This window comes from Harpegnathos saltator, unplaced genomic scaffold (assembly GCF_003227715.2).
Source record: "Harpegnathos saltator strain DR-91 unplaced genomic scaffold, Hsal_v8.6 scaffold515, whole genome shotgun sequence".
Classification (NCBI taxonomy): Eukaryota; Metazoa; Arthropoda; class Insecta; order Hymenoptera; family Formicidae; genus Harpegnathos; species Harpegnathos saltator.
In genome coordinates, this window is record NW_020230333.1 from 60,001 (window position 1) to 85,015 (window position 25,015).

At 48.4% G+C, this 25,015-nt stretch overlaps 2 protein-coding genes across 7 annotated transcripts in view; one reads left to right on the plus strand and one right to left on the minus strand.

Annotated features, from left to right (window-relative positions):
* Fak (protein tyrosine kinase 2 Fak) overlaps nt 1-25,015 on the minus strand; it is a 60,959-nt gene that overhangs the window by 29,920 nt on the left and 6,024 nt on the right. For 3 of the 5 annotated variants that reach the window (XM_025302838.1, XM_025302837.1, XM_025302836.1), the window contains exon 1: nt 1,409-1,937. The exons of 1 other annotated variant lie outside the window; for it this stretch is intronic. The gene's annotated coding sequence lies outside the window, so the exon portion shown is untranslated. Of the gene's footprint in view, nt 1-998; nt 1,118-1,408; nt 1,938-25,015 lie in introns of those variants that run through there. One more of the 5 variants, XM_025302839.1, reaches the window with a different exon arrangement.
* On the plus strand, nt 2,081-22,692 carry LOC109504120 (uncharacterized). 2 transcript variants are annotated; one of them, XM_025302843.1, is made up of 4 exons: nt 2,081-2,680; nt 2,769-2,976; nt 3,183-3,292; nt 21,572-22,692. In XM_025302843.1, the coding sequence occupies exons 2-4, from the start codon at nt 2,923-2,925 to the stop codon at nt 21,693-21,695; spliced, it is 288 nt and encodes a 95-aa protein (XP_025158628.1). In that variant the 5' UTR covers nt 2,081-2,680; nt 2,769-2,922; the 3' UTR covers nt 21,696-22,692. The 2 variants fall into 2 exon arrangements, with proteins under 2 accessions (XP_025158628.1, XP_025158627.1); XM_025302842.1 differs by lacking the exon at nt 21,572-22,692 and adding an exon at nt 5,571-7,094 and having other exon boundaries at nt 2,112-2,680.

Genomic DNA, 25,015 nt, shown 5'->3' on the forward strand with positions numbered 1-25,015 from the left:
TGTGTAAAAAAACCAACAAGAGTCTGACAAAAACCGCTCGTCTGACTTTCGTAAAATCTTACAAAGTTACGTTTACGTGGATCTGATGAGGACGATATTACCACGAACCAGACATATGAAACTCAAACTACTATTTTATACGGGCCAGTGAACCCTCGTGTAGCTCGAGATCGTCTCGGCGGTGCGGTAAGAATTGGCTCTAAATTGAATTGAACCAATAGAACTTGTAACTCCGGCTTGTCTCCGATAATCATCATCATTAAAATAAAAAAAAAAAGTGTGCACCCCTACGCGCGAAAAACTATTATATCTCGCAAATAAGCACTCGAGTCTCGCTCGAGAAAGAAAATTCTTCAGGCAAATAAATGAGCGATTTCTCTCTCGATATCGTCATTAAGAAATATCTTTGCATTCTTTTCAACTCCTATTTTTACAAAATAGTTGCAATGTTAAACGATTAATATAAACATTAATTTTATAATTTGTATATTTTTCAGAGAATCTGCAAGAGAAACTGTCAGTAATGGATTCATGTGCAAGGAGATATCAACTGCTTTGCAGTTGGAAAAATGTTTACATTTGCAAAACTTTGAGTGTTGGAAAGAGAGAAATTCAGCAAGTATATGCCAAGTTTTAGTAGGAAAGAGAGAAAGAGGAGGAAAGGAGGGGGGAGAGAGACAGGGAGAGAGAGAGAGAGAGAGAGAGAGAGAGAGGGGGGGGGGAAGAGATTACGATAGACTTTGCGACACGCCCGATTTTACAGAATTTAGTCGTTTGTGTCATCGACCGAACCAAGGTCGTGCAACCTTGACATCGCATTACGAAATCTTCCGCCTCTCATCGTCGGACCACCCACCGACCCCGAGCTTTACCACCGAACACTTCCGGCCGCGTTAGAAGCCGTAAAACGATCCTCCGAGATTTTCCGACTCATCGACCTCTTCCATCATATTAATATTGCGAAAATTTAAAGCTTGAAAAATACAATTTTTCTTTACCGCTTCAAAAGTAGCTAGTTTTCCTCTCGCTGGAACTCGTTCTCAACTAACTCATTAAGATAATCTCTCCAATTCGTTTGGATCAATTTTTACAATCAAATCCTTAATCAAATCGACTTAGAGAATATCGATTCTGTTCTATATTCAAACATTACACGAAAGCTTGGCGGGTTTTACAAATTTACGAAAATTTTTCCAATATCACGAATCTCATTCACCGTCCTTTCTCTCTCTCTCTCTATCTCTCTCTGTCTGTCTCTCTCTCTCTCTCTCTCTCTCTCTCTCTCTCTCTCTCTCTCTCTCTCTCTCTCTCTCACTGCTTCCCTGCTTCCTCTCTTGCGCTCCACCAACCCTCTCTGCTCTTCTCACTGTTTTCCGATGAAACGATTAATCCATGGGGAGCGCTTTACCAAACAAACACTTTGCTTCTTCCTTGCGTTCATTTCCTTTCGCTTCCTTTACTATATTTCAGATTCTTGCAATCTCCACGATGAGCCTTATACGCTCTCGAAATTTCCAGCCTAAATTAAGCTTCAAGTCGTACGCGCAGGAGATCGTCAACCCTTTCGATCACTCTCGCACATTGGCGGTTCTCAAAACTCACACCACAAATGCGACTATCCCGACACGCGCGTCGTCATCCTCGTCATCGTCATCGAAGCCACCGGTTTGGCCTGGCGCGCACTTTCACGCAACGTTGCGGCACGCGAGTGACCCTGCGAGTCGCGGGCGTCGCGGCGCACGGTGGCGACCTTGACTCGCTCGAAGGTCCCGGGTTTCGTGTACGCGCGGCGTCGTACGCAACGACGCGACGAACGCAGCGAACAAACGCGCATACGGACGGATGAAACCGGCCGGCCGGCGTCGGCGATCGGTGCTACGTAGGCGTCGCGATGCGATGCGACGCGACGCGACGCGACGCGATCGACGGGGGAGACGGAGGAAACGGAGTAACAGCGCGCCTAGCAACAGCGTGGCGTACGCGCGCGCGGCGGCTGCTGCGGTGGTGCTGCTGCGGCGGCGGCGGCGGCGGCGGCGGCGGTGGCGGTGGCGGTAGCGGTGGCGGTGGCGGTGGCGTCGTCGTCGTCGTCGCCGTCGTCGTCGTCGTCACAGGTATACGTTTCGCCGGTTCAAGGGGAGCAGGCGCTTTGCTGGGTGCGGCAGGCTGCGCCGCGGTGCCCGGCGTCCACTCCCTCTCTCCAGGCTTTACCGTACCTTCCCTCCCTGCCGCCGACCTTTTCTCCCGTCTCCGCGCCCCCTGCTAACACGTTCAACCCCTGCCGGCATCCCCTGCAACCCCTGTGTGAGCGCCTCGCACTGCGAGCTACCTCGTACCGCGTCGCGTCGCGACGCGACGCGACGCGACGAACCGAGGCGAACGGCCGCGGTGGAATTCTCACTGTAATAACGCACGCGTGGAATTTCGTAAGCGGCAACAACGGGTTTGGCTCGCGTATCCACGCACATCTTCGAAAACAGTGGGACGGATGGATCACGGGGGATGACGAAGACCGTGTTCCCCGTTGCCGTCGAGATTGTATTATACATGCGACGTCTCGCGCGGTCGCGAACTGCGATCAGCCGAAACGTGAATCGAGATTGGATTGAGAAGCAAAGGCCGTATACATTGGGCGAGATATTTCAAGAATCTCTTTATCGGATCTTTGCTACCAGAGTCACACGTACGTAACACGATGATTAACCCTTCGTTAATACCATTTTTGTATGTTTTTCGTATGAAACTTTTGAAAATTCTTCTTTTTCCTCTAGTAAATGATTGACCGAACTGAATAATGATGATGATCGAACTGAATAACATTAAATGAAATATAACGAAAAACACGCGTAATGCGTTTTTTTTGCGATATGCGGTATCGAGGAGAAGTTGCACTGAAGAGATATTTAAAAAGGATAACGCGCTGAAATGTTCACGCACAACAATTTACGTCCGATGCAAGCGATCAGATGCAAGGTGGTGGTACGTGCTATTTTTTTCTTCTCGAAGGAGAGAGAGGGAGAGAGAGAGAGGGAGAGAGAGGGAGAGAGAGGGAGGGAGGGAGGGAGGGAGGGAGAGAGAGAGAGAGAGAGAGAGAGAAAGTACATAAATTTTAATATACATCACGCTTGGCTCACGCTTGGCGCATAACTCTGTGATGTGTAGCTCATATCGTAATATGGTTCAAGGTTTTTACGTCGAGTTCGAGTCACTCAAGCATGAATCTGGCTACGACTTGGTGGCAGCCCCTGAGCGCAGTGCACGGCAGTTCGGGTTACTACCAACGAGATTCCCACAGGTACATCGCACACTGATGCAAACTGACGCTCTACCTACAGCATTAATTTAATTAACTTGGCAAAGACGGCGTCGAGGTGGAGTCGTAATTTCGCGAAAGCCTGTCTGCAAATGTGGGCACACACACACACACACACACCACCTCGACCTCGACCACTATCATTTCGTGTCGTTTCCGTTGTGTGTACGCGTCGACAGCGAAGAATCCGAATTGATCACTAAAAATTAAAACTATCATCTCTTGACGAAAAATTCAACAAGCAAGCTCCCGTGAGAACGAGAAGGACATTTGCATGATGGCTGTGGTCGAGTCGAACACGTTTTGCATCGGCGCGTTATTGTATTCCGAAATTAATTCGACCGAAACGCAAACAGCAGTCTTGCTCTGGATAAATTTATTATATGGAATAAAACACGGAAGACCGAGGTATACGTATTCTTCGTCTGTCTTCGAGCGCAGATAAAGCTACATAATTCCTACTGTAAAAAAATTAATGACTCGAGTCTGAAGACCCGAGAGAACCTGGCATGACTCGCGGGGGGGTAACTTTGACGCGGTTTCACCCCTGAACGCGGAGTGGCACACACCCGCCCCCCTCCCCAACAACCCTGCCGAACAGTCCATAACCCCAATGGACCGTATGCGCGCATTACGTGGCTTGGCAAATTGATTTATGAAATTAATTTGACGCGCACCTCAAAGCGGATACTTGGTTGGCAATTAACGTGTGAAGTACGGCGCGCGCTCGAGAATCACCGCGGAGTATTCCGCGAGCGTCTGGTTTATTCTTTAATGCTTGCACCAAGTCTCCAGCCGCGATTAAATCTGTGTGTATTCGTCTCTTAAAATACAGCTCTGTTTTCTGTCGTTGTGCTAGTGTAGTGTTTTGAGGCTTGAAAAGGGTGACGGCAAGTCACCCTGTATAGCAGAGATCTAACGGAAGGAAAAAGGAGAGGAAGCAAACTAGAGTACGTTGTAGGTTGTGATGAGAAAGCAAACCGCGTATTCGTATGTATTCGTCGTAATACGCGCTGACTATCGGCCGCATTCCCGTATCTTCATCTCACACGAATCCACACACGGAAATTATTTCCATCTCGAGCCAATATCTGACGCTCCGCATTTTGCGGCAAAGGCGTCTCTCGCAGCGGGCTCGTTCGCGACGCGGGGACGCTTTATCGCAACGTGAAATCCCGCAACGGATGCGGCCCTGAGAGCCGCTCACGCCGGCCGGCGCAACAACCCCTCCGCGACTGCCGGGATGGTCGCAACCCCATTCGAAGCTACTCACATCTACACGACGCGCGCGCGCGCACACACACACACGCGCGCGCGCGCGCGATCTCCCCGCTGCTTCCTGCAAGTACAATTGGAATATTCACCGCGCGACCAATGGACGCTGCCTGTGACACCGGGAGAGAGACATCGTTCTAGGACATTTGCATATACCTGTCTACCCAAGTGTCATTTGTAGCGACGCAATTGCAGATTAGCCGTGTGCGCGAGGATGGACGACAACGCGCAGTGCGCAGCACCGTAATGCATTTGTCGATCCGGTTTCACCTGAATTCTATCGGCAAGCGGATCGGCACGATCGGCCACGAAAATAGCCCTAGGCCTAGGCCTAGGATGGGATGGATTCACTGTACCGCGCAAAAGCACGAAAATATATTTTACAAGATACGATTTCCGACGTCGTTATTTGTGTGTGCGCGCGCATTTCTCGCTCCGTGAACGAATAATTCATGCTCGTAGATGCGGTCTTTCGCGACCGCGAGACAGCGAGAGACATTCGCGATGCCAATACCGGAGACTTTGCGTTGAATAAATTAGAGCGTTCCAAATGCGGATACGGCCCGGAGTCAAAAGGACGGAGAAGCATCTTTCGCCCGACGAATCAAAGCCAATTTGCAACGGCGTGTATCGCGCGCGCTTCCAGTATGTGGTTATGCGTCTCAAATACACTCGCTGCGCCTTTTCATTGGTAATTGCTAGACTTAGCACGAGACTTGCTCATCTGCTCTGATCAAATATGTTTCCGGACGTTTGTAAGAAACTAACACCGAACCATCTAGCTTTTTTCGACACCCCCTCGCCCCCGGGGAGAGGAGGGGAGAGGGGGGGAGGTCTTTCTTCAAATTTCCAAGATTATTATATTATGTATACCTAGTAGCGCATGCGCGACATGTCGCGTTTTACAAATTGAGCTTTACACATATACATGTATATTTCAAGAGGCACAAATTTTGTTCTTATACGACACAACGATGTTTTGCAGGCACGATGGATCGTTGCTAGACACGAGAGACCGTCTCTCGTGGATGACACAAGGGGAAGGGCAGATCGAAAGATCGATGCTTCGCGTTTCGAGGAAAGAAATCCAGCAGATTCTTCTGTACAAGAAGTCACACTCTTTCTCGTACGGCTAATTCGACGAAAGCGGGCAGACTCTCATCGAAGTTTTCTCTCGTGAGTGAGTGAGGACGACGCGACTGATAAGAGCTGGAGACGAGATGGAATCCGTATAGCTTCCGATCCCGTTCGACTCGCCGGAATTCCCGGCACGCGCGCAATCTTCACGCCACCGCCGTGCCCTGTCCGCGAATATTACGTTGGATTCAGGATAATACTATAAGAAAAATGATAGCGAGACGATGCTCGGCCGAGGCTGCGTGCCTCCGATTGCCGCGAATTCATAGCTTTCGCATGTAACGCGAATCAATCAACAAGCGGCAATTGGCTCAATTTTAGTCTTCCATATCCGATATCCGATTCCTTTATCCGATACACTCGGATTCCCTCGTCGCTACGGAAAGAGACGATTATACTTCTCCTGAATATTATTGAGAATTGTCGTAGCACTTTACGGACGTGCGTCCTCTCTCTCTCTCTCTCTCTCTCTCTCTCTCGCTCTCTCCCTGCAAAATACAATACTCGGCATTGTAATCAGCGGCGATGTTTCTAAAGAGACGGCTCTAAACGCGTTTCATCGATCTCGCTTCTTGAAATCGTCCGGCGATTCTTCTTCTCACGGCGAGAGATAACATTGAATTCGCACGTAATGGAGAGGACTTGAGGTGAGCTTCCGAGAGAGGCATTATCGTGTGCTCGATCCTCCCCCGGCTCGAGATACTCGCGTCGCTTAATAGACGCCCTAACGAAAAGGGAACCCTCTCACGCGTGTAGGTAGTATCCTCAGCAGATGCAAATCGCCCCGTGGCATAAGGGCCCCCCCCTTCCCGACGCGACGCATATCCCTCCCCCCTCAATTTACCCCACGCCCATTTATCTCTCTTCTCGGCCCGCTCGCGTACCGAATATCGAATTATCGATCTGCGGTCCACCCTCCGTGTCACCGGCCGTGTTCTCGCTCCCGGGAATCTCGCCATGGACTCAGAGAAGGAAAGGAAAATAACGCGCGCGAGCGTTACACGACCGAGCCCGCGGACAAAAGTTCCGTTGGCCCCTATAAATCTGACGTGATTTCAGCCGAGATCGTCGTAAGCCAGATCGATTTCCATCTACCAATAATAATAAAGTGCGCAAACGCGCGAACAGAGCTGCCGAATGCGAAAGAAACGCTTCCAATCAAGAGGCACGGTGTAGTGCCTCGCGCCAAGTTCAAGCGCAACGAAGTTGCGCCCGAACGACGCGAGACACAACGTGCCTATATTACGCGAAACTGCGAGTTGAAAACGAGGTTCACGAGAGATATTCATATCTCAGCAATGGTTAAACCGATCGTCGAGGTTTTTTTCAGTCTCGATCGATTCGGCCTTAAAAAAATAGGAAGAAAAGTGTCCTTGTGTTGTTTGTGTACGTTGTCTCTAAGTGTAGATATTTTAAAATAAAGTCCAAATCACGGAAAATTTCGATTCAGTAAGAAAGTAAGAAACGCTAGACCGCAGAGAGGAGAGGGGATTTGTGCATCTCACTTTTCCGACACCAGAGGCGTTACAAGAGCGCTGAAGAAGCAGTGAGTGCGAGTGAGCAAGCGATAGAGAGTAAGAGAGAGAGAGAGAGAGAGAGAGAGAGAGAGAGAGAGAGAGAGAGAGAGAGAGAGAATATTGCTAGAATACAGGAGTAGAAATGTGCGAGAAAGAGAAAGAGAAAGAGAGCGAGAGAGTAAGAGAGACAGAGAGAAAGAGAGAGAGAGAGAGAGAGAGAGAGAAGCCAAGATTTTTTGCATTAAATATTTTTTATTCCAATGTTATATTAACTAATTTATTATAACAACAAGTAAAGTAACCATAAAACTCAGTGTTCTAGTAAATAATGAAGACTGTTTTCTATAAAACGTTTTCTATAAAACGCGCATGTACAATCTCTCCGGTGTACACTCCTATCGCCGTACGCCGTATCGCTCTTTCGCGACGACTGACGAATTCGCTGGCGGTAACCCTGCTAGCCGCTGCTAGCGATTTCGCGCGGCCGGCTCGCGTATTCGCCCTGGTTTAATCGCGACCTTTCAGAGCCTTTTCCACAATTTCCCGTGACTTTTAGCAACTTAGCAACGTGAGGACGTCCTTGAACTTGGGGCATTACCAAGTGTACCTACCAAGCGCAGACACGGTCGCGAGAGCACGCCACGCCACGCCACGCCACGCCATCCGGCCACTGCCAACACGACAATGTCCACGCGACGATTCTCCTCGCTCGCTCGTGCTACTTGCCGATTTATCGCACGACTTATCGCTAAAGCCCTTCCTGTCAGCCGTTGCCCCGCTGATTCTGAACTGACTCGCGGCCGTATTAATATGCTCCGTGACGAATTACATTCTCATCATATACAGTCTCTCGTCTATGTATATTTATTCATGAACCGTTTGCCCGATTCCAAGCTTGAGCTTTTTGCGAATTGACTTTGCCAATTGTTTGCTCCGTTTGTCGAATACAAGCAGGGATTACAAGCGTTAAAAAAGTTTACTCTGTAGACTCTGCTTACTTGTTTCTTTGATTACATCTTGACGACAAATTGTTACCAATTTACACTTTAAGAAGGATGTATCTCCAAATGATGGATAAAATACATAACAGTTGGTAGTAATAATAAAGACGATAACGACGACGATGAAATGATAACAACAATAATATCTCGTAAAAAAAAAAACGAAAGCATGTAGATGGCGTGGTAGAGCGAGAAAAGGGAGAAGGTTTACGCAATATGAATATCAAGTTTTTAGGAAAATTCAGTCGCGCGTCGTTGCCCGCCCAACTGTCCCTCTGTGTGTATGCGGCATGTGTTTCATATAAATTGCTAATTGGCGAATGAATTTCTCTAAGTGGCACATCTGAATTGCGCGCGCGGCTGTGTGTGCGGTGTTAATTTCTCTGTCCTTCCTCTCCCCTCGGAAGTTTAGAGAGCGATAAATTTAATTCGCTCGATTCAGGCAATTAACATACGCGGCTGAGTGATAATGCTAATGAGCGCGTGTACGAAAATGTAAGAATTTACAATTAATAATGCACAGCCGACTTATACGCGAACGAGATAAAGTCCTATCTATTTACCTCATCGAGTCGAGGTATCGGACGATTGTCGCAATAACGAATTGCCCGCGATCGTTAACACGATGATTGTCAATCGTTTGAGAGTACTTGGCGCAAACTTTGACTCGTACGCACGCGAGATATAGTCCCGGTAAGAAAGTTAACATATTAATTTTAAGGCTCTCTCTCTCTCTCTCTCTCTCTCTCTCTCTCTCTCTCTCTCTCTCCCTCTCCCTCCCTCTCTCTCTCTCTCTCTCTCTCTCTCTCTCTCTCGTGCGGTATTTATGATGTGTTCTATAGAAGAAAAATGCATGTTGAAAAATCTGCGGAGCCGACTGATGAATAAATAATGCCAGGACGAGGAATCTGTTGTACAAAGCGCGGCTAATCGAATCACAATCTTCACCCCGCGCAACAGCACGTGTTGCGTTAACGACCATCTAAGCGAGCAATAAAATATCAACCGTAAGCGGAGAACGCTTTATCGTCCGACTACTCGCGCGAAATAAAACACAAACGAGACTCAACGAAGAAACGAAGAAATTACATAACGCAACGCTTTCGACCGTAAGCGCGCGCGCATTACTTTTACTTGCTCGATCGCGCTGACGTTCGTCTTGTCGTCTTGTCGCACCGAGAAGAGAATCATCGTAAGAAACACACCGCGCGCGACGCACGAATCGCGCGTGCCATGCCATGCCACGAATGACGACGCCTTCCCGCATCGCAACGAATGATAACGCCTCGGGATTGCGTTAGGAGAAGCGACTCGTTGTTCTCGATGGCGATGCCGAAAAATAAGACGAAGCGGAGGAGCGCGAGCACGATAAATCAACGCGTAACGATCCACGGACAAAAGTATCTCCAAGTTCATCGAACCACACTTACACGCTGGAAGATACGCGCAATACTTAACAATGAATAGTCGGTTGTCGTCATCCATTCAAAATGCACGATGCACGAGCAGCGCGACGCTTTCACGTACGCTTTCCACGCGTCACGTGCCACGAATTTTCGTCACCGCGTTCGCGATCGAGCATCGCCGATTAAATGACGCCGTCGACGGCGATGCTTCCGCATGAGACTCTGTACGTAGCGTGCCGTAACGTCGGCATTTCGAGTTTGCATAATAGGAATTGTTATTTATTCGGGAATACACCGATATCGGTGGATTTCTCATAACTGGCTGCGCCGTTTCATTTATTCGAAAATGAGCGATCGAAAATCATCTATCTTCCACCCTGCTTCTACGCATTGAGTGAAAAAAATCATTTGAACATTGGAACGAATTAAACGCGTTCTGGTTAAAGAAAGCCGCATTTTTCATTCTTAAAACCGAATTTGAAGACCGCTCACAAAAAGCGGAGTCCTTCTCCTTGATGAAAATGTTTGGTTTGCTCGCGTTCGTTGCATCACATTTGTTCAACCAATTTTCCTTCCACATCATGTACTGATCGAAACTCTCGTACTCTGAGAAACATGCGTCGATATCTTCTTTGGAAATTCCACGAGCGAAATTCAACAGCGACGAATTTGGCGAGTTTTCTGCGCCCCTGTACGTAACATCGCGGCGCGACAAAGTGCGTGCCTGTGGAATGTAGAGCTCGCATTAGGAGTCCGTACAGCGGCGGTTTTGGAAAACGCGATTGCGTACTATCTCAACCCTCATGGTCATGCAGCGAGCATAACTGTCGCTCGATGAGAACGATATGATGCGTCGCGTCACGTTGTTGCTAAGTCTTCCTTCGGTGTGTATGTGTGTGTGTGTGTGTGTGTGTGTGTGCGTGTGCGTGTGTGTGTGTGTGTGTGTGTGTGAGAGAGAGACAGAGCGATTGGAATTAGGCATAATTATGGGCACTTACTTTTACTTATTTTTGATTTATCAACAACGTCTAGCATGAAACAATTAAACGCGCGTATCCATTAATTGTTTATTTACGATACAACTTTTCCTCCCTTCCTCGGCGTTTTAATTATCATTTTGAGCGTCCGGTGTTCGGTCTGCGCGCGATCCGAGTGGTTGGTTAATGGAAGAACTATCTCTCACGCGCGGCGTTTGCCGCGCGCGAGCCTAAAACGAAAATAACCAACATCAAAGAAGACGGTGAGTCGTACATACGTCCCATCTGAATCCCGGATAAAGGCTGCAGCGAGCGAGCGAGCGCGCGTGGGAGAGCCGTTTTTTCCTTCTTTTTTTTCTTTCTTTTTTCTTTCTTCGTGTCTGCCACCGCCGTCGCCGACGCCGTCGTTGCCGTATGTGACGCTGTAATTTCGCACGAAAATAACTCGCGTCGTAGCGGGGTGGCACTTGGACAAACTGCGTCCATCGGTTCCCCCCCCCCCCCGTCTACGCTCGTTGAAACAGCAAATTTCCAGCGATCGAGTACATAATTGTATATACTCTTTGTAGCGTGTGCGCGCACTAGATCGCGAGAGCGATTTAGCATCAGTCGCGCCTATAGTCCGCTCCGCATTAAATCCGCACGTTTCTCTCACGCAGCGCATCCGTCGCGCTTGCTCATTTTGCGAACGAATTTAGAACGGAGAAATGGGAGGCGGACGGAGGAATTGTGTGTAAATTCCATGTCTGTCCGACACGCTATACCAATGTATAATGCGTAAGCGTGTGCGCGCGCATTGTGCCCTTATTCGATCGAGGAATTTCTCATTGCGATTGCGCTTTTAACGCAAGTGTATATCCTTTCGGAAATCTCGGAAATGTCAATATCTGACGCTACGAATAATGAATTAACCTAACCTAACCTAACCGGTCGATTGGCCGATTTGATCATCGACGTCCGGTTGTCCGGTTAACGGCATTTTTGATTTTTAAAACCGATGATTTTGAAAACTGCTCAGCAAAAAAGCAGAGTTCTTCTCCTTAATCAAAATGTTTGGTATACGTTCATCGCATCACATTTGTTCGACCAATTTTTCTTCTTTCACATCATGTACTGATCGAAACCGTACTCTGAGAAACATGCGCATTCTATCTTCTTTGGAAACGACTCATATGGAGGGAAGAAAGGAAGGAAGGAAGGAAGAAAGGAACATGCGCACATAATATATCTAATAAAAATTCGATAAGAGTTTCCGACGCATTCTAAGCAGATCGCGCAATAACGTTTAATCATGATTTACGAATGGATACGGAGATTGCAAAAGGAGAATCTAGGATGAAGAAAAATCGAGAGAGAGAGAGAGAGAGAGAGAGAGAGAGAGAGAGAGAGAGAGAGAGAGAGAGAGAGAGAGAGAGAGAGAGAGAGAGAGAGAGAGAGAGAGAGAGAGAGAAAGGAAGATGGGGAGGGACAGAGAGAATCAATAATTACGGTATTCTACCAGCGAGCCATTAAAGCACGAGCAATTTCGCGCCTATCGTGTGCGACGGTTTTGCGCCGAATCTTACGTTCCTCACCGTTCTCGCGTCTCGGTTGTCCCTTTTTGTTACGGATATAGAACGAGAGAAAGGGAATAGCACAATGCGAAGGGGCGTAGCCGGTCCTATGTCGTATTACCTATGTCACGTGTCACACGTCACACACGACGAAAAGTCCATGCAAGTGAAATTGGAATTGATTCGTTTAATGTTAAACTCAATGTCGTACGTACCACACTGCGGTTTTTTTGTACCGGCGATGAGCGCGATCGATGCGCTCGGTGCCGAATGTGATGTGTGACGTGTGACGTGCGATTAACATCGTCCGCGTGCAATCACTAATCGAGGAAGAGCAGTGCTTTCGGCGGTGGTACGATAACGCGAGTTGAAATCGCGCCAAATTCATTTTCGCGCGCGATTCTCACATAATAAGTCAAACTGGACGACTCGTTCGTTATTAGGAGAGCCAGCCGGTGCCGGGTTTCATCGGATTGCGCCAAGCAGCGCCAAGCGCTTGGCTGTGTGACATACGCCACCACCTGCATACAATATCGATAATATCGTGCAGCTCTCCACGCATACAGCGCGCCGTATCACGCCGTGCCGATCCAAGTGCATAATAACGCTAGAATCGGCGAACAACAGTGCGAACAAGATACACACACACACAGCCGTGTGTATTGCTCGAAATGGACGGAGGCGGGAGAAGCTCGAGACGAACAATATAATGACAAACGAGTCTGAGCGCAGCCGGGCATCGTTCCGCCCAGAACAGCAAGAAGCGCGAAGCCCCCCTAACAGAAAGAAAGGAACGTCGTGTCGAGCTTACGCGGTTTATCGGGCCCAAGACATTGGGATCGACACATACTGCGCAACCCCGATGCAAGTCCATCTTGTTCCAGCAATGAGAATTCCAACTACAATTCGTACGTGTTTAAAGAGCATTACATAACACGTGCGCGTTAAAGAAACGCTCTCTGACCCAGCTTCGCCTGTTTCTATCAAGGACATGCCATGCTTGATACCTTTATCGACTCCGAAAGTGCTAATATTTTTCTCCAAACTTTACTGTGCGCGTCACCGGTTACGGTGTACGTAAAAATCACGAGTGCTTTTGTACGATGAAAATACGTGCAAAATTGGATGCAAATGCAGCCATCGTACGTCGAAGAGCACAGCGCGACGCCGCGAAATAACGCCACGACCGGCGTAATATCTGTATTTTCACATACGCGACGTATAACTTGGCGAATATCCCTTGAATAGACACTCGTCGTCGTCGTCGTCGTCGTCGTCGTCGTCGTCGTCGTCGTCGTCGTCGACGACGACGACGTCTTCGTTGCCGATGTTGCTGCTTACCATCCAGTCGGTAAGCGGCAATAAAAACGGTTACGGCTCTATAGAGTAATGAGGTTCACGTATTCACATTCTCTCGCACGGGTGTGCATTGATATCTCTACAATGCTTATAATTGGGCGCATACAAGAGTGACTAGGCACGCGTGAATGCGTACTAGTATATACGTACATACGTGTGCGTACGCGCGCATCTGAGAACGTGGTTGCCGTTGCAGCAAAGTGCGTGAGTATACGTATATCCAAAGTGTAGATGTTACCAGTGGCGCAAGCACAGAAGCGAGCGTCTCGTGTATATAAATAGCTAGTCGGGGTCGATGGACAGACCAAGAGGCGAACGTGAATCGTGAGAGTCGGGATTCATTCACCTGCAGCAGCAGCAGCAGCAGCAGCAGCAGCAGCAGCAGCAGCAGCAGCAGCAGCAGCAGCAGCAGCAGTAGACGATCGAACTTGGTGATTAACAGTATGATTACCCCACTTCGTCAGTTCGTTCGTCGACCGCCTGGCCCGCTGGCCGATGTTAGCTTCGCGCGAGGAAAAGTCTGACGTTTGCTTCCACGCTATAGCTAGGTTTCAGCAAAGAGCCGGAAAATTATGGCAGACCGAAGAAGCGTGTCCGGCGGATTTCCGCCGGGGAGAGATGGCGCGCCTTGAATAAAAAACGGACAATTTACGGGGCGACTCGATCGCTGATAATAAAAAGATATCGTATTTTATCGACTAACGACTGCAGAACAGCAAACGTCCCGACGACAATTACACGGTGGCGTATCCTCTTCCCGATTTTTCGCGCGTCACCACTTGGCGTGTATATATATATATATATACACGCCAAGCATCGATATAATATATATATATATATATTATATCGATTAAAGCGATCGAGGAGAAAGAGGAAAGTTTCGATCATTTCGATTACATCGCTCGCGACCATATGTGACCAAACGATGCGAACAATCAGGAGGACGTCACATACGTGAGAGTATCGTCTCGAGATTGGAACAACCGAGAACAAAAGCAAACAACACGCCATGAAAATCAAGTAAGAAATAACTCGAGATTCGCGTCTTTCTTGTGCTCATCCAGGCGACGATGATGTGTGTCGAAGCGCCCTAATCTCACTGCCCCCCTCTCTTCTCCTCCTCCGACACCTTCTCGCAAACGGGAGACCCCGCAGTCACGCGTTGAAAAAGTGCCAAATAATTGTAGACGCTCATTGCCCGCCGCGATGACACGTTTCGTCTCTGTGTACGACGAGAGAAGCTGAGGATATGCTAGGCGTCCGCTTTATCTCGCTTTATACGCGCGAACGAACTTTAGAAACGTCGATAAGGATTATCAAGAGGCCGCAAAGAAGAGTAAATTTAGCAAGCGACCTCGGTGATTTTATTTTATTTTGCGTCGATATTATGCAACCGAAATTAGACGACGCTGTCCGATATAGGCATGCGTCGTTTGCACCGGCCATCATTATAAGCTGTCCTGGCTCAATTATTAAATCGCCCGATAACGATGCGTGAGTTAGTTTGAGAACCGCGTTTGTCGAGTATAATTTTGAGTCCTTCCCGAAACGACGCGACGGCGACAAAATACGCAACGCGCTGCGCTGCGCTGCGGAGAATACACGGTAAGCACGATGTGCGGGAAGAAAAATAAGGCCCGCGCGCACGCTTTGCGACCAGCGAGACGACAGGAGTTGGCAGTGAATCGTGTCGTTTCATTCAGTCCGTAGCCGAATCAATTCAATGAACGCGCCATCCGGTCGTGCCTCGAATTCCCGTTAGCCGCTTAGAAGTCGCAATGTCGAACGCGGCAGCGCGAGTCACACACGATCGGACTTTAAGACGGGAGAATTGAAGCCCTCCCGCGGGAGGGCTCGTGATCGTATACCTACCTACCTACCTACCTACCTACCTACCTACCTACCTACCTACCTACCTACCTACCTACCTACCTACCTACCTACCTACCTACCTACCTACCTACCTACCTACCTACCTACCTACCTACCTACCTACCTACCTACCTAGCTACCTACCTAGCTACCTACCAACCTACCTACCTACCTACCGTCCAAATAAACGACGAAACAACAGATAACATCGCGGCAGGAAAACATAATTAGTAGCAGTGAGAGCAGTTGTCTTGCGTGATAGTTGGACGTATAATATATACTATATACGTATATATATATATATATATATATGTTTTCGAACGTCTACGTCCGTATCAACCTCATCGCTTTGCTTTCTGGCAGATTGTTCGATTCTCCCGACGGAATTCGAGATTGATTTTTCAGAGATGCCCGGATAAACAAGCGTATGAAAATCTAGTAGCAACTTTGCCAGCCAATTTTTAAAGGCTACATCTCTTACACGATGAATTCACTTCACTTGCCGTACGTGGAACGGCGAGACAAAAGTATAGAAAATATAGCAAAAACGTTAAGGAAGATCGCGAGATTCCACATCCACAAGAAGTGCTTCTCTTTAGAATAACTTGCAACTCAGAGATTATCATCGCGCATTTACGTCTGAGAAAAAACCGATTTATGCACGATGTATCTATGACACAATGCGCATGAAATAAAGGTGAGGTACAAAGGAATGTAATGACGATTGCGATTAATTGTTCGTGGGTAAGGTAATCGGCATATTTGCGTTCCTCGGTTGGAATTATTTTTGCGTTTCGCTGATGGATGTGTTTCGGCCGATACTTGGCTGACAGCGGTGATACGTTGCGAGAATAAAAACATGCGCATAATATAGGCTATAGTAATGGGCGTCGGATGTCGATCGAGTAGACTGAAAAGATGTTCGTTCGCTTAGAGTGAGTGTGAATTTGCGCGTCTCTCTCTCTCTCTCTCTCTCTCTCTCTCTCTCTCTCTCTCTCTCTCTCTCTCTCTCTCTCTCTCTCTCTCTCTTTCTCTCTCCCCCCCCCCCTCGAAAATAACCCGTTGCGCGTCGTGGGAATACCTCGACGTCGAATTAACATCACTTTGTGTACGCTCACTTGTAGTAGCGAAGTGAATATAAAGCGACTGTAAAAATACTATGATTATTTTTGAGAGAGAGAACTCTCCGTGGAATCACTGCGTTGCACCAATCTCGTATCTCTCGGTTTCGCCGTGCTTTTAACTTCCCACGGATGTCTCACCCATAGGAGCTATTAATTTCCTCGGCGTTTCTTTCACCGCTCATTCAATCGCAAGTTCCGAATTTACGCACTGGTCGGGAACTTTTGTCAAATTGCATTTCGCCGGCGACCGATGCCGTTGACTACCGGAGACGCCTCAAGTGCGAGAGTTTATTCGACGAAACAGAGCGGGCTGATTAAAACCTTGAGTATCCCTCGAGTCACCTCATGTCGACTCAATGATGACTCAATCTTCTAATGTTTCGTACTTTTTCGTGAATATCTCGTTACTCCATAAATCCTCTGCCTCTGTGGTGAAAACCACCGCCGCACAAGCACGTCCAAATTCTTATCAGAACGATCAGCAAACAATCGCGTATCCGCAATCAAAAATCTAAACTCTAAATGTCGATTTTGTCGCGCAGACTACCTTTTCACTACTTTTCACTAGTACCGCAGGCACCAATAATCGAGATCGTTATTGAATCTTTCGTCCACCGAGCACAAGAACAATGAATGACCTCATCAGGGAAAATAAATGAAGCAGGCGCACATTTTCTCTCCTCGTCGATTCCACGTAACTGTGATGTCTAGGTCCAGAATATGCGAAAATATACGCGACGCGAAAAGGAGCACGCACATATGCACGCAGAGGATGGACTCCTGACACGATGCGAGCAGCCTTGCAGCGAGGCAGCGACTGTCTTCTCTCCTTCTATGAGAAGCTACCGTATATCCCGCACTTACATACATACGCACTTTTCACTCACGCACTCTTCCTGCTTCTGTTCCATCGCACTGAGCGTGCTACAACCGCACCGTCTCTCTCTCTCTCTCTCTCTCTCTCTCTCTCTCTCTCTCTCTCTCTCCCCCTCCTTCTCGCTCTCCCACCTCTCCCTCTCCCTCCCCCCTCTCTCTCTCTCTCTCTCCACGCTGTTGGATTTTCCACCCCCCGCCGTTCTCGCCCGTCGCTCTATCAGAGCGTTTATCAGCTTTCTCTCCCCTCTTTACATTAAATAAATAACTGAACTCTCTTTCTCTTTCTTCCCTTTTCTTCTTTCACTCTTTATCGCTCCTTCCGACGTCTTCTTTCTCGCTGCCTACACTTCCTAATCCTCAGCTTGCACCCTCATCGAGGATAATAAGATTCCTTCGCTGGATAACGCGCCTGTCGCTAATCATTCGTTTTCCTTCAATCATACGTTACTCGTCTCGATTAATCTCCTCTTCGTCATTGTTCCGGTGTTGCCTTCTCTGCTCATCCGCCGGATAAGAGAGAGAGAGAGAGAGAGAGAGAGAGAGAGAGAGAGAGAGAGAGAGAGAGAGAGAGAGAGAGAGAGATAGCGACAACGAAAAGCGTGCGATTCCGATGTCTTCCGATGATACGCAGGAAATAAAGATAACGAGCTCGACTTCTCGGAGGAAACCCGGAGGCTGGATAAGATTAAAGAAGCTCGACCGAGTGTCAACGACGGGGATTAATACCGTATGCTCGAGCATTGGCTGCCTGGCCGACATCGTGCCAGAAAAAGTTTGACTGCAATTTTGCAAAACGGGAACTTTCGTCCCATGCACGTGTTATCGTCACTGGTATTCCGGAGAATGTAATCAAGCTCGCGAGTAACTCGGAGTTCTTCAATGTTCATCAGGTATACTTTTTATATTCGCATTGACAACAAATGACAACTCACTCTCTCTCTCTCTCTCTCTCTCTCTCTCTCTCTCTCTCTCTCTCTCTCTCTCTTCGTATCTTCTTCGCATATACAGTCCTCTTGTGAAGGTGAAAAAGGAACAATACAACCTGGGAGAGCGAGATACAGGGACGGTGATTCACCCCGGAATGGGTTCAGGACGAACGTCGTGAGAGGCAAGGCAGCAGGCGGGAAGCAGGTGACAACGCGACGACAACGCGAATGGGAAAGTGGGTCATGTGCGTGACGGTGCGTTCGAGGGTAGCCGTAAAAATCGTTAAAAGCGAGATTGATCGGACAATCCAGAAAATCTAAGCAACGCAGGCTCGCACGGACGGAACATGAACGAAACATGCGTCACACGAATCGAATCGATGCGTAGCGTAAAAGCAACGATGACGTAAACATGGGTATGATGTCGCGTGTAATGACTATCGCAGCGAATCGACTCCTCGGATCATCGCGGTGACTCAATAAACTCGAGAGTTAGGCATGAAGAGAGCGAAAAGGAGGATCGTGCCGTGCCTTTCCCTACGTGCGTAGACATTGCGTGACGAAGCGCGTCGCCGCGGGAGCGTGTGTTGTACCTATGATCTCGTTGCCTGACGACGACCATCTTTTTGTCCTGCTACTTGACTGAGCTGAGAGGGAGGCGACATGTGCATACATGACAAAACAAATGGTTCATATGAGAAAATAGGGACGAAGGACACGAGACCACGAGATGAGATAGATGCTGCGAAGGGGATCGCGCGCGCGCATAATGATGAAAATCATTTGAGCGGTAGGCTGAAAACTCGAGAAAGTGTTACGGACATGTCATCAGCGTAGCCGCGCTACGTATCTGCAACTGAATATATCGACAATTTTCAAGATGTCGGAGAACATCTCGCAGAATAATATTTCAAATTCCAACCGACACCAGTCCGGCAGATCCGGAGATCGTCAGAGCGGGGGAAGGCGCTGACAAATGCGTGATCAATGGAAAGGAAAGTCGCGACATCGACTTAATTTTCGCTTCTCCTCTATCTTCTTTCTGCCATCGCTCTTGCGCCCGACGTGCTGCATCCTCTCGCTACTGAAAGCTCATGTTTGCTTGTGCGTGTGTCGACACAGTTGTCAGGACTCGTCGCGGCTACGTACGGTAGCGACCACGAGTCGACAACGACGACAACGACGACGACAACGACGACGATTAGGAGGCATCTCGATTCGTGCGATCAGCAGCGTAAATGAAGAGCAAGAGCGTGTGACTTCGTTAACGGTCGGTCTATTATTTTCTTGCCAACTCTTTTATTATCCGCGCATTGCCCGTTTGTCGGAACATGAGTTATTTTAACGTTTTTACCGTTCTTGCATGTCATTCGCTCTTGAGTGGCACGACGCGCGTGCAAGATGTTCTCGTATCAATTGTTAGACGCGCGTCAACATCAGAGAGAGAGAGAGAGAGAGAGAGAGAGAGAGAGAGAGAGAGAGAGAGAGAGAGAGACAGAGACAGAGAGAGAGAGAGACAGAGAGAGAGAGAGAGAGAGAGAGACAGAGAGAGAGAGAGAGAGAGAGAGAGAGAGAGAGAGAGAGAGAGAGAGAGAGAGAGAGAGAGAGAGAGAGAGACAGAGAGAGAGACAGAGAGAGAGACAGAGAGAGAGAGAGAGAGAGAGAGAGAGAGAGAGAGAGAGAAAGAGAGAGAGAGAGAGAGAGAGAGAGAGAGAGAGAGAGAGAAGCATCCGCGATATACGTTCCTAGCAATATTGCGTAATAGCCGTGGTACGTCATCGTTGTCGTAAATTCGGACGTCGAGACAGACGGAAGGACCAGTCACACAAAAATGATGCAAGTTTATATTTATCATGAGTAAATCCCAAGTCTATGAAGAACGTGACAAGTTCTTGAGATGACAAATCCTATCAAAAGCGCGAGTCCGAGCATCTACTTTCTCCGCATGCTTTCACAAATTTCTAGTAAAATCTCACGCATTCTGCTCTGATCCGATAATCGATCAATCTCTTGTTTGCTTATGTATCACTATCTGGCTATCTGAAACAAAGCCTCGTTCTTCACGGAATGTAACAGTGCTCGCGGTTGAATCATCCACCACCCACGACGAATTGAGCCGCGACGCGATGCGACGCGGGACGGGACGGGACGGGATGGGAGAGGAGGAAGAAAATAGGGGAGAATAGAACGAAGGAGACACGTTATTGTCACTCGAGTAGTTTACGCCAATTTGCACACGCGACGTTCTGAAAAGGATGTTCCTGATGCGATATGGAAAACGTTGAACCCAGCGGATAAGGTCAAGCGGATAAGGGTTAGTCGTGCGTTCCTCGTGCTAGTTGCGACAGCTAATGGGGGACGCTAAGTGTGGCGCGCACTGGCGGAAAAAGAAAAGATCTAAGCAAATAAGATCACGTCGGGGAGTCCTTATGTGCGGCGGACTAATCTCCCGCATCGAAAAGATTGCTTGATATAAATGTAAGATGAAGAAGAAGATCACACTGGTGACCAGAGCTACTCGTGTATCCGTATGGCTTTCCTCACAGAAAAGCGAGAGAGAATCGAATGTCTTCGCGCCACGGAATTTGATGTCGCTGTGACTGGCATTAACATCTGAGAAATCTCTCGCGAGAGAATCACGAACGATGGCACTGACGATTGTAAATGAGTCACAGAGTAACACGCCGTCTCGCGTGAATTCGCTCGGACTGCTTCCCCTCCCCCCCCCTCCTCCCCGCCCCCGATCTCTTCTCTCGATGGCATCGAAGCGGGCCGGTCGTGCGATTTTCAGGCCGCGGAAACTTCTTTCGTCGCTCGCACAACGTAAACGCATAACGCGCGGCCTCCGACGCGAACCCGCGATCCCGCCTCGCGAGACGCGGACACCAGAGGGAACGAGGGTGAAGAAGAGAGACCGACGGTGGAGGTGGAAGTTTCTTGCTCCGGTTGAAGTTTCTTTTCCTACAACTGCAGCTGCGTGTGTAGAGACGCGGCGAATGAGCGCGCGCGGCGGGTAGAAAGTGGCGTGAGCCGCGTATAGATCGTGGGAGAGATGAAAAGGGACATAATGGAGAGGCGCAGAGGTGGAAGGAGAACAAGAGAAGAAGGAAATCTTGCTCGCTACCTACGGAGGAGGCGAGGGAGCGCGTAATAAGTGGCTTGAATGTCTGACGAGCCGAACGAGATGCGGCTCTCGTTGCGCCCGCCCGTCTCACGCCATTTTTCTCCTTTTCCGCAGATGCGGGGAAGGACACGACAGACGAGGAAGGAACCAGAGACGACGGAGACACGAAACGTTGGAAAAACGCACGTCGGGAGTACATTTTCGATACCTTGATGGTAAACGGTCCGCTCTTAGATAAATAGCGCGCGCTACGTTCTTCGCTTCAGACCGTCAGTCACTTTCGACGACGTATCTCGAAAAAGAACAAATATAATATTCTCTGATCGAAAAACGTTACATAAACGTAGGTCAGCGAAAACGGTAACGGTACAAGCAACAAACAATATAGTAGAGAGAAAAAGAGAAAAAAAAAAAAAGAATTGGAGTGATGTAATGTAACAATTGAGACATCTAAATCGATGTAACACAAGAGCCAGAGCGGGCTAACAACTCTTGTTAGCCCGTTATTATATACCCGGAGTATCACGTATACAGATAATATACGTATTATTCGTAATATGTTAATGCTGATTCGATCGTCCGTCGATCGAAGCGGTTCGCGTCTTGTCGCGGTCGCTCTCTCTCTCGGCCGCGCGTCGCGCGTTGTTTGAGAAGAATCTTAACGAGATTACGTGCTTGACTTCGGCCTATCGGCGTTTCTCGAGTTTCTCTCCGCGACCGGTGAGCGACCGGTAATAACGCTGCGAATCTCCAAATGGCCTCGTTATATCTCTACTTGCCCACCGGTGTTTATCTACGAGGTGCGGAACGAGGAGGACGAGTTCACGAGTTCGGGTGAAGAGGAGACCGGGAAAGTGGCCGCGTCTCGCGTGATAATAATAACCGGACGGAGGTGGATGGTTAAAGTCTAGGTTTGCGTAGACAGGCTCGCTTGAAACGATCGACTCAATTTAATGCGACCGCTTATTATCGGTCGCGGAGCGAAGAGAATCGCTCGTTGCGCCTGCTGGCAATTTCACGCGGGACAACGCACATCTTCTCGCTTCTCGACAATATTTTCTGGCGACGCGAGATTGTTTACGAACGGTGAAAAGACAAATTTATCGAATTTATTTTGTTGGTAAGCTATTTCTGCACAGCTATCTGAAAGAAGCAATTCTGAAAAAGTTGAACAGACGAGTATATGTATAATAGATTAGAATCCATTGTAAAAAAATATCACTCATACAAAAGAAATTCGAATACGAAAGAAAGAAAAAAGAAAAAAGAAGAAGAGATATTGACAGTTGAAACTGATGTGAAAACAGTTGCCAAAACATTACCCGGTATTTTCTCGTCATTTTGTATTCTTCACTTGTGGATTTTTTACCCGTTTTGCTAGATTTTGATATAATATTCTCCGACGCGCGCGCGCGCACATGTGGTAATCGATCTTTCATGAGGGTAAAATTACTCTCGAAGCAACCTGTGAATAATTGCAAGACGCGAGAAACGGGCGGTCGTCGTAAACGAAGTCAGTGAACCGCGAGGAGAGGAGGAGGAGGAGCAGGAGGAGCAGGAGGAGCAGGAGGAGGAGGAGGAGGAGGAGGAGGAGGAGGAGGAGGAGGAGGGGGGGCGGAGGAGGACGAGGAGGAGGAGGAGGAAAGAGTGTGGCCGCGCGCGCGAGGATTTTACGAGATGGCGGCCGTTAACACAACGCACAGTGCCGAATAAACTCGTGGGAGCTCCAAAAATTATTTCCATCGTAAATTCTTCCTTCACCCCGACAAACATTTAAAGTCGTATTTCGTGAAAGTGACGCGAGAGCGTGCAAGGAGCGAAGACGGAAGAAGCGGAGCTCCATTATCGCGCTTCCCGGCTACATCGGTTCCGCCAGGTGATTGACCGTTTTGAATTTGTAATAACGGACTTTTTGCGCTCGTGTGAGTGTCCGTCCATATGCGTGATACGTTGCGCGAAGGTATGGAGAAGGTATGGAGAAGATATTATTGAGAAAAAAAGATACTAATAATATAACAACAACAACAACGAAAGCAAAAGTATAATATATAGTCTTCTATCTAGATCGATAAAAAAGAAGCAAAATTAACGCGGCAAATGAGCGGCTCGGCTGAGGTTCCGCGAATCGAAGAGATCGACATCACGCACGTGAAAGTTTGCATCTGCATGATTAACGACAGCGGCATTTAATCGCGTATACATCTCATCCATCTTCTTGTTCTTCACCAAGAACAAGAGAACAAGAGCTCTCCGGGGTTGCTCGCGCGCGCCTCTAGTAGTCGTGAGCGGTGGCGTTAATTACCGTGGTAAAATGACTGATATCATCTCGCTAATCCGGCCGAGTCGCCGCGAGGTTCTCGGTAAATTGTTTCTACCGGAAACGCGCGAGCCCCCGCCCGCCGTCGTTGCCGTTCGTTCTCTGCGTTCTTGTCGTCCGCGTAATCGCGAGGATCGCACGGGATGGAAATTTCGTCGGTGCGCTTCGTTGTCGTTAAATCGCTGCCGTTGTTGTCGCCGTCAAATCGTAAATCGTTGTTGTGGCCTGACGTGTACTTCGCAACGTAGACAACGTAGACAAAGACGTAGACAACGGGTCAACGCGCAAGCCTAGTGAAATCATATGTATGTGAGACGGGCGGATGGTGTCGTAACCCTAAGAATAACTCCTCGTAAGACCAGAATTATATACGTATAATCGACGAAATATACAATTATCGATGGCGATATGATTCCGCGAATTCCGCGAAGATAACAGACAAAAATTCCACGTACCGATTCGTTTTGCCGATCGGCAAAAGATTCCGCGCGATTACCGGCTGAAACTCTCGCGAGACTCCCCCTCCCCCTCCCCCTCCTCCTATCCTCGCCGTTAGTAGCAGCATCGTATAATCCGTGTTCGATCCGCGCGTTTACGATACTTTTTAATTAGCGCGCCGAGCGCCGGTGAGCACGATTATTAAATCCAGCAGAGGAATAAGAAGAATTTCCTTATCACGCGGTATACGTATACGCAGTAGATGATAGTAAAGGACTGAAACGATAAGATTACAACGTAACCTTTATCGCAAAGGACAAAAAAGCGGATCGTGACAATGGGTGATGCGCAGCCGCACCGCTTCCGCTTTCTGACCTGGAACCCACTCTTCCGCGTGAGAAGAGGACGCGCGTTCGCATACCGGTGTTTTCTCCCTGATCGAGCGAACGTCAACTTGGTTAGACTTGGGAAAGAGAAAAAGAAAAAAAAAAACGGGACAGTGCGAACGGCGAATTTTACGCACGCGAGACAAACTTTCTCTCGAACTACTAATCGCTAATCGCCAATGATCGCGGACAACAATTAATTGAAGAACCGGGCAATCGCGTGACCGGATACGCAAACGAGAACCCCGCTACGAACGAAAGTGCGTGGGCCGTGCGCAAGTGTTCGCAGCCGCGCGCGCACGCGCGTGCATGTGTGTGCGTGTGTGCGTGCGTGTGCGTGTCTGTGTGTGTATGTGTGTGAGAGTCGCTCGTTGTTTCGGGCTGATAAAAAATGTTATTGACGGTTAACATCGCGCG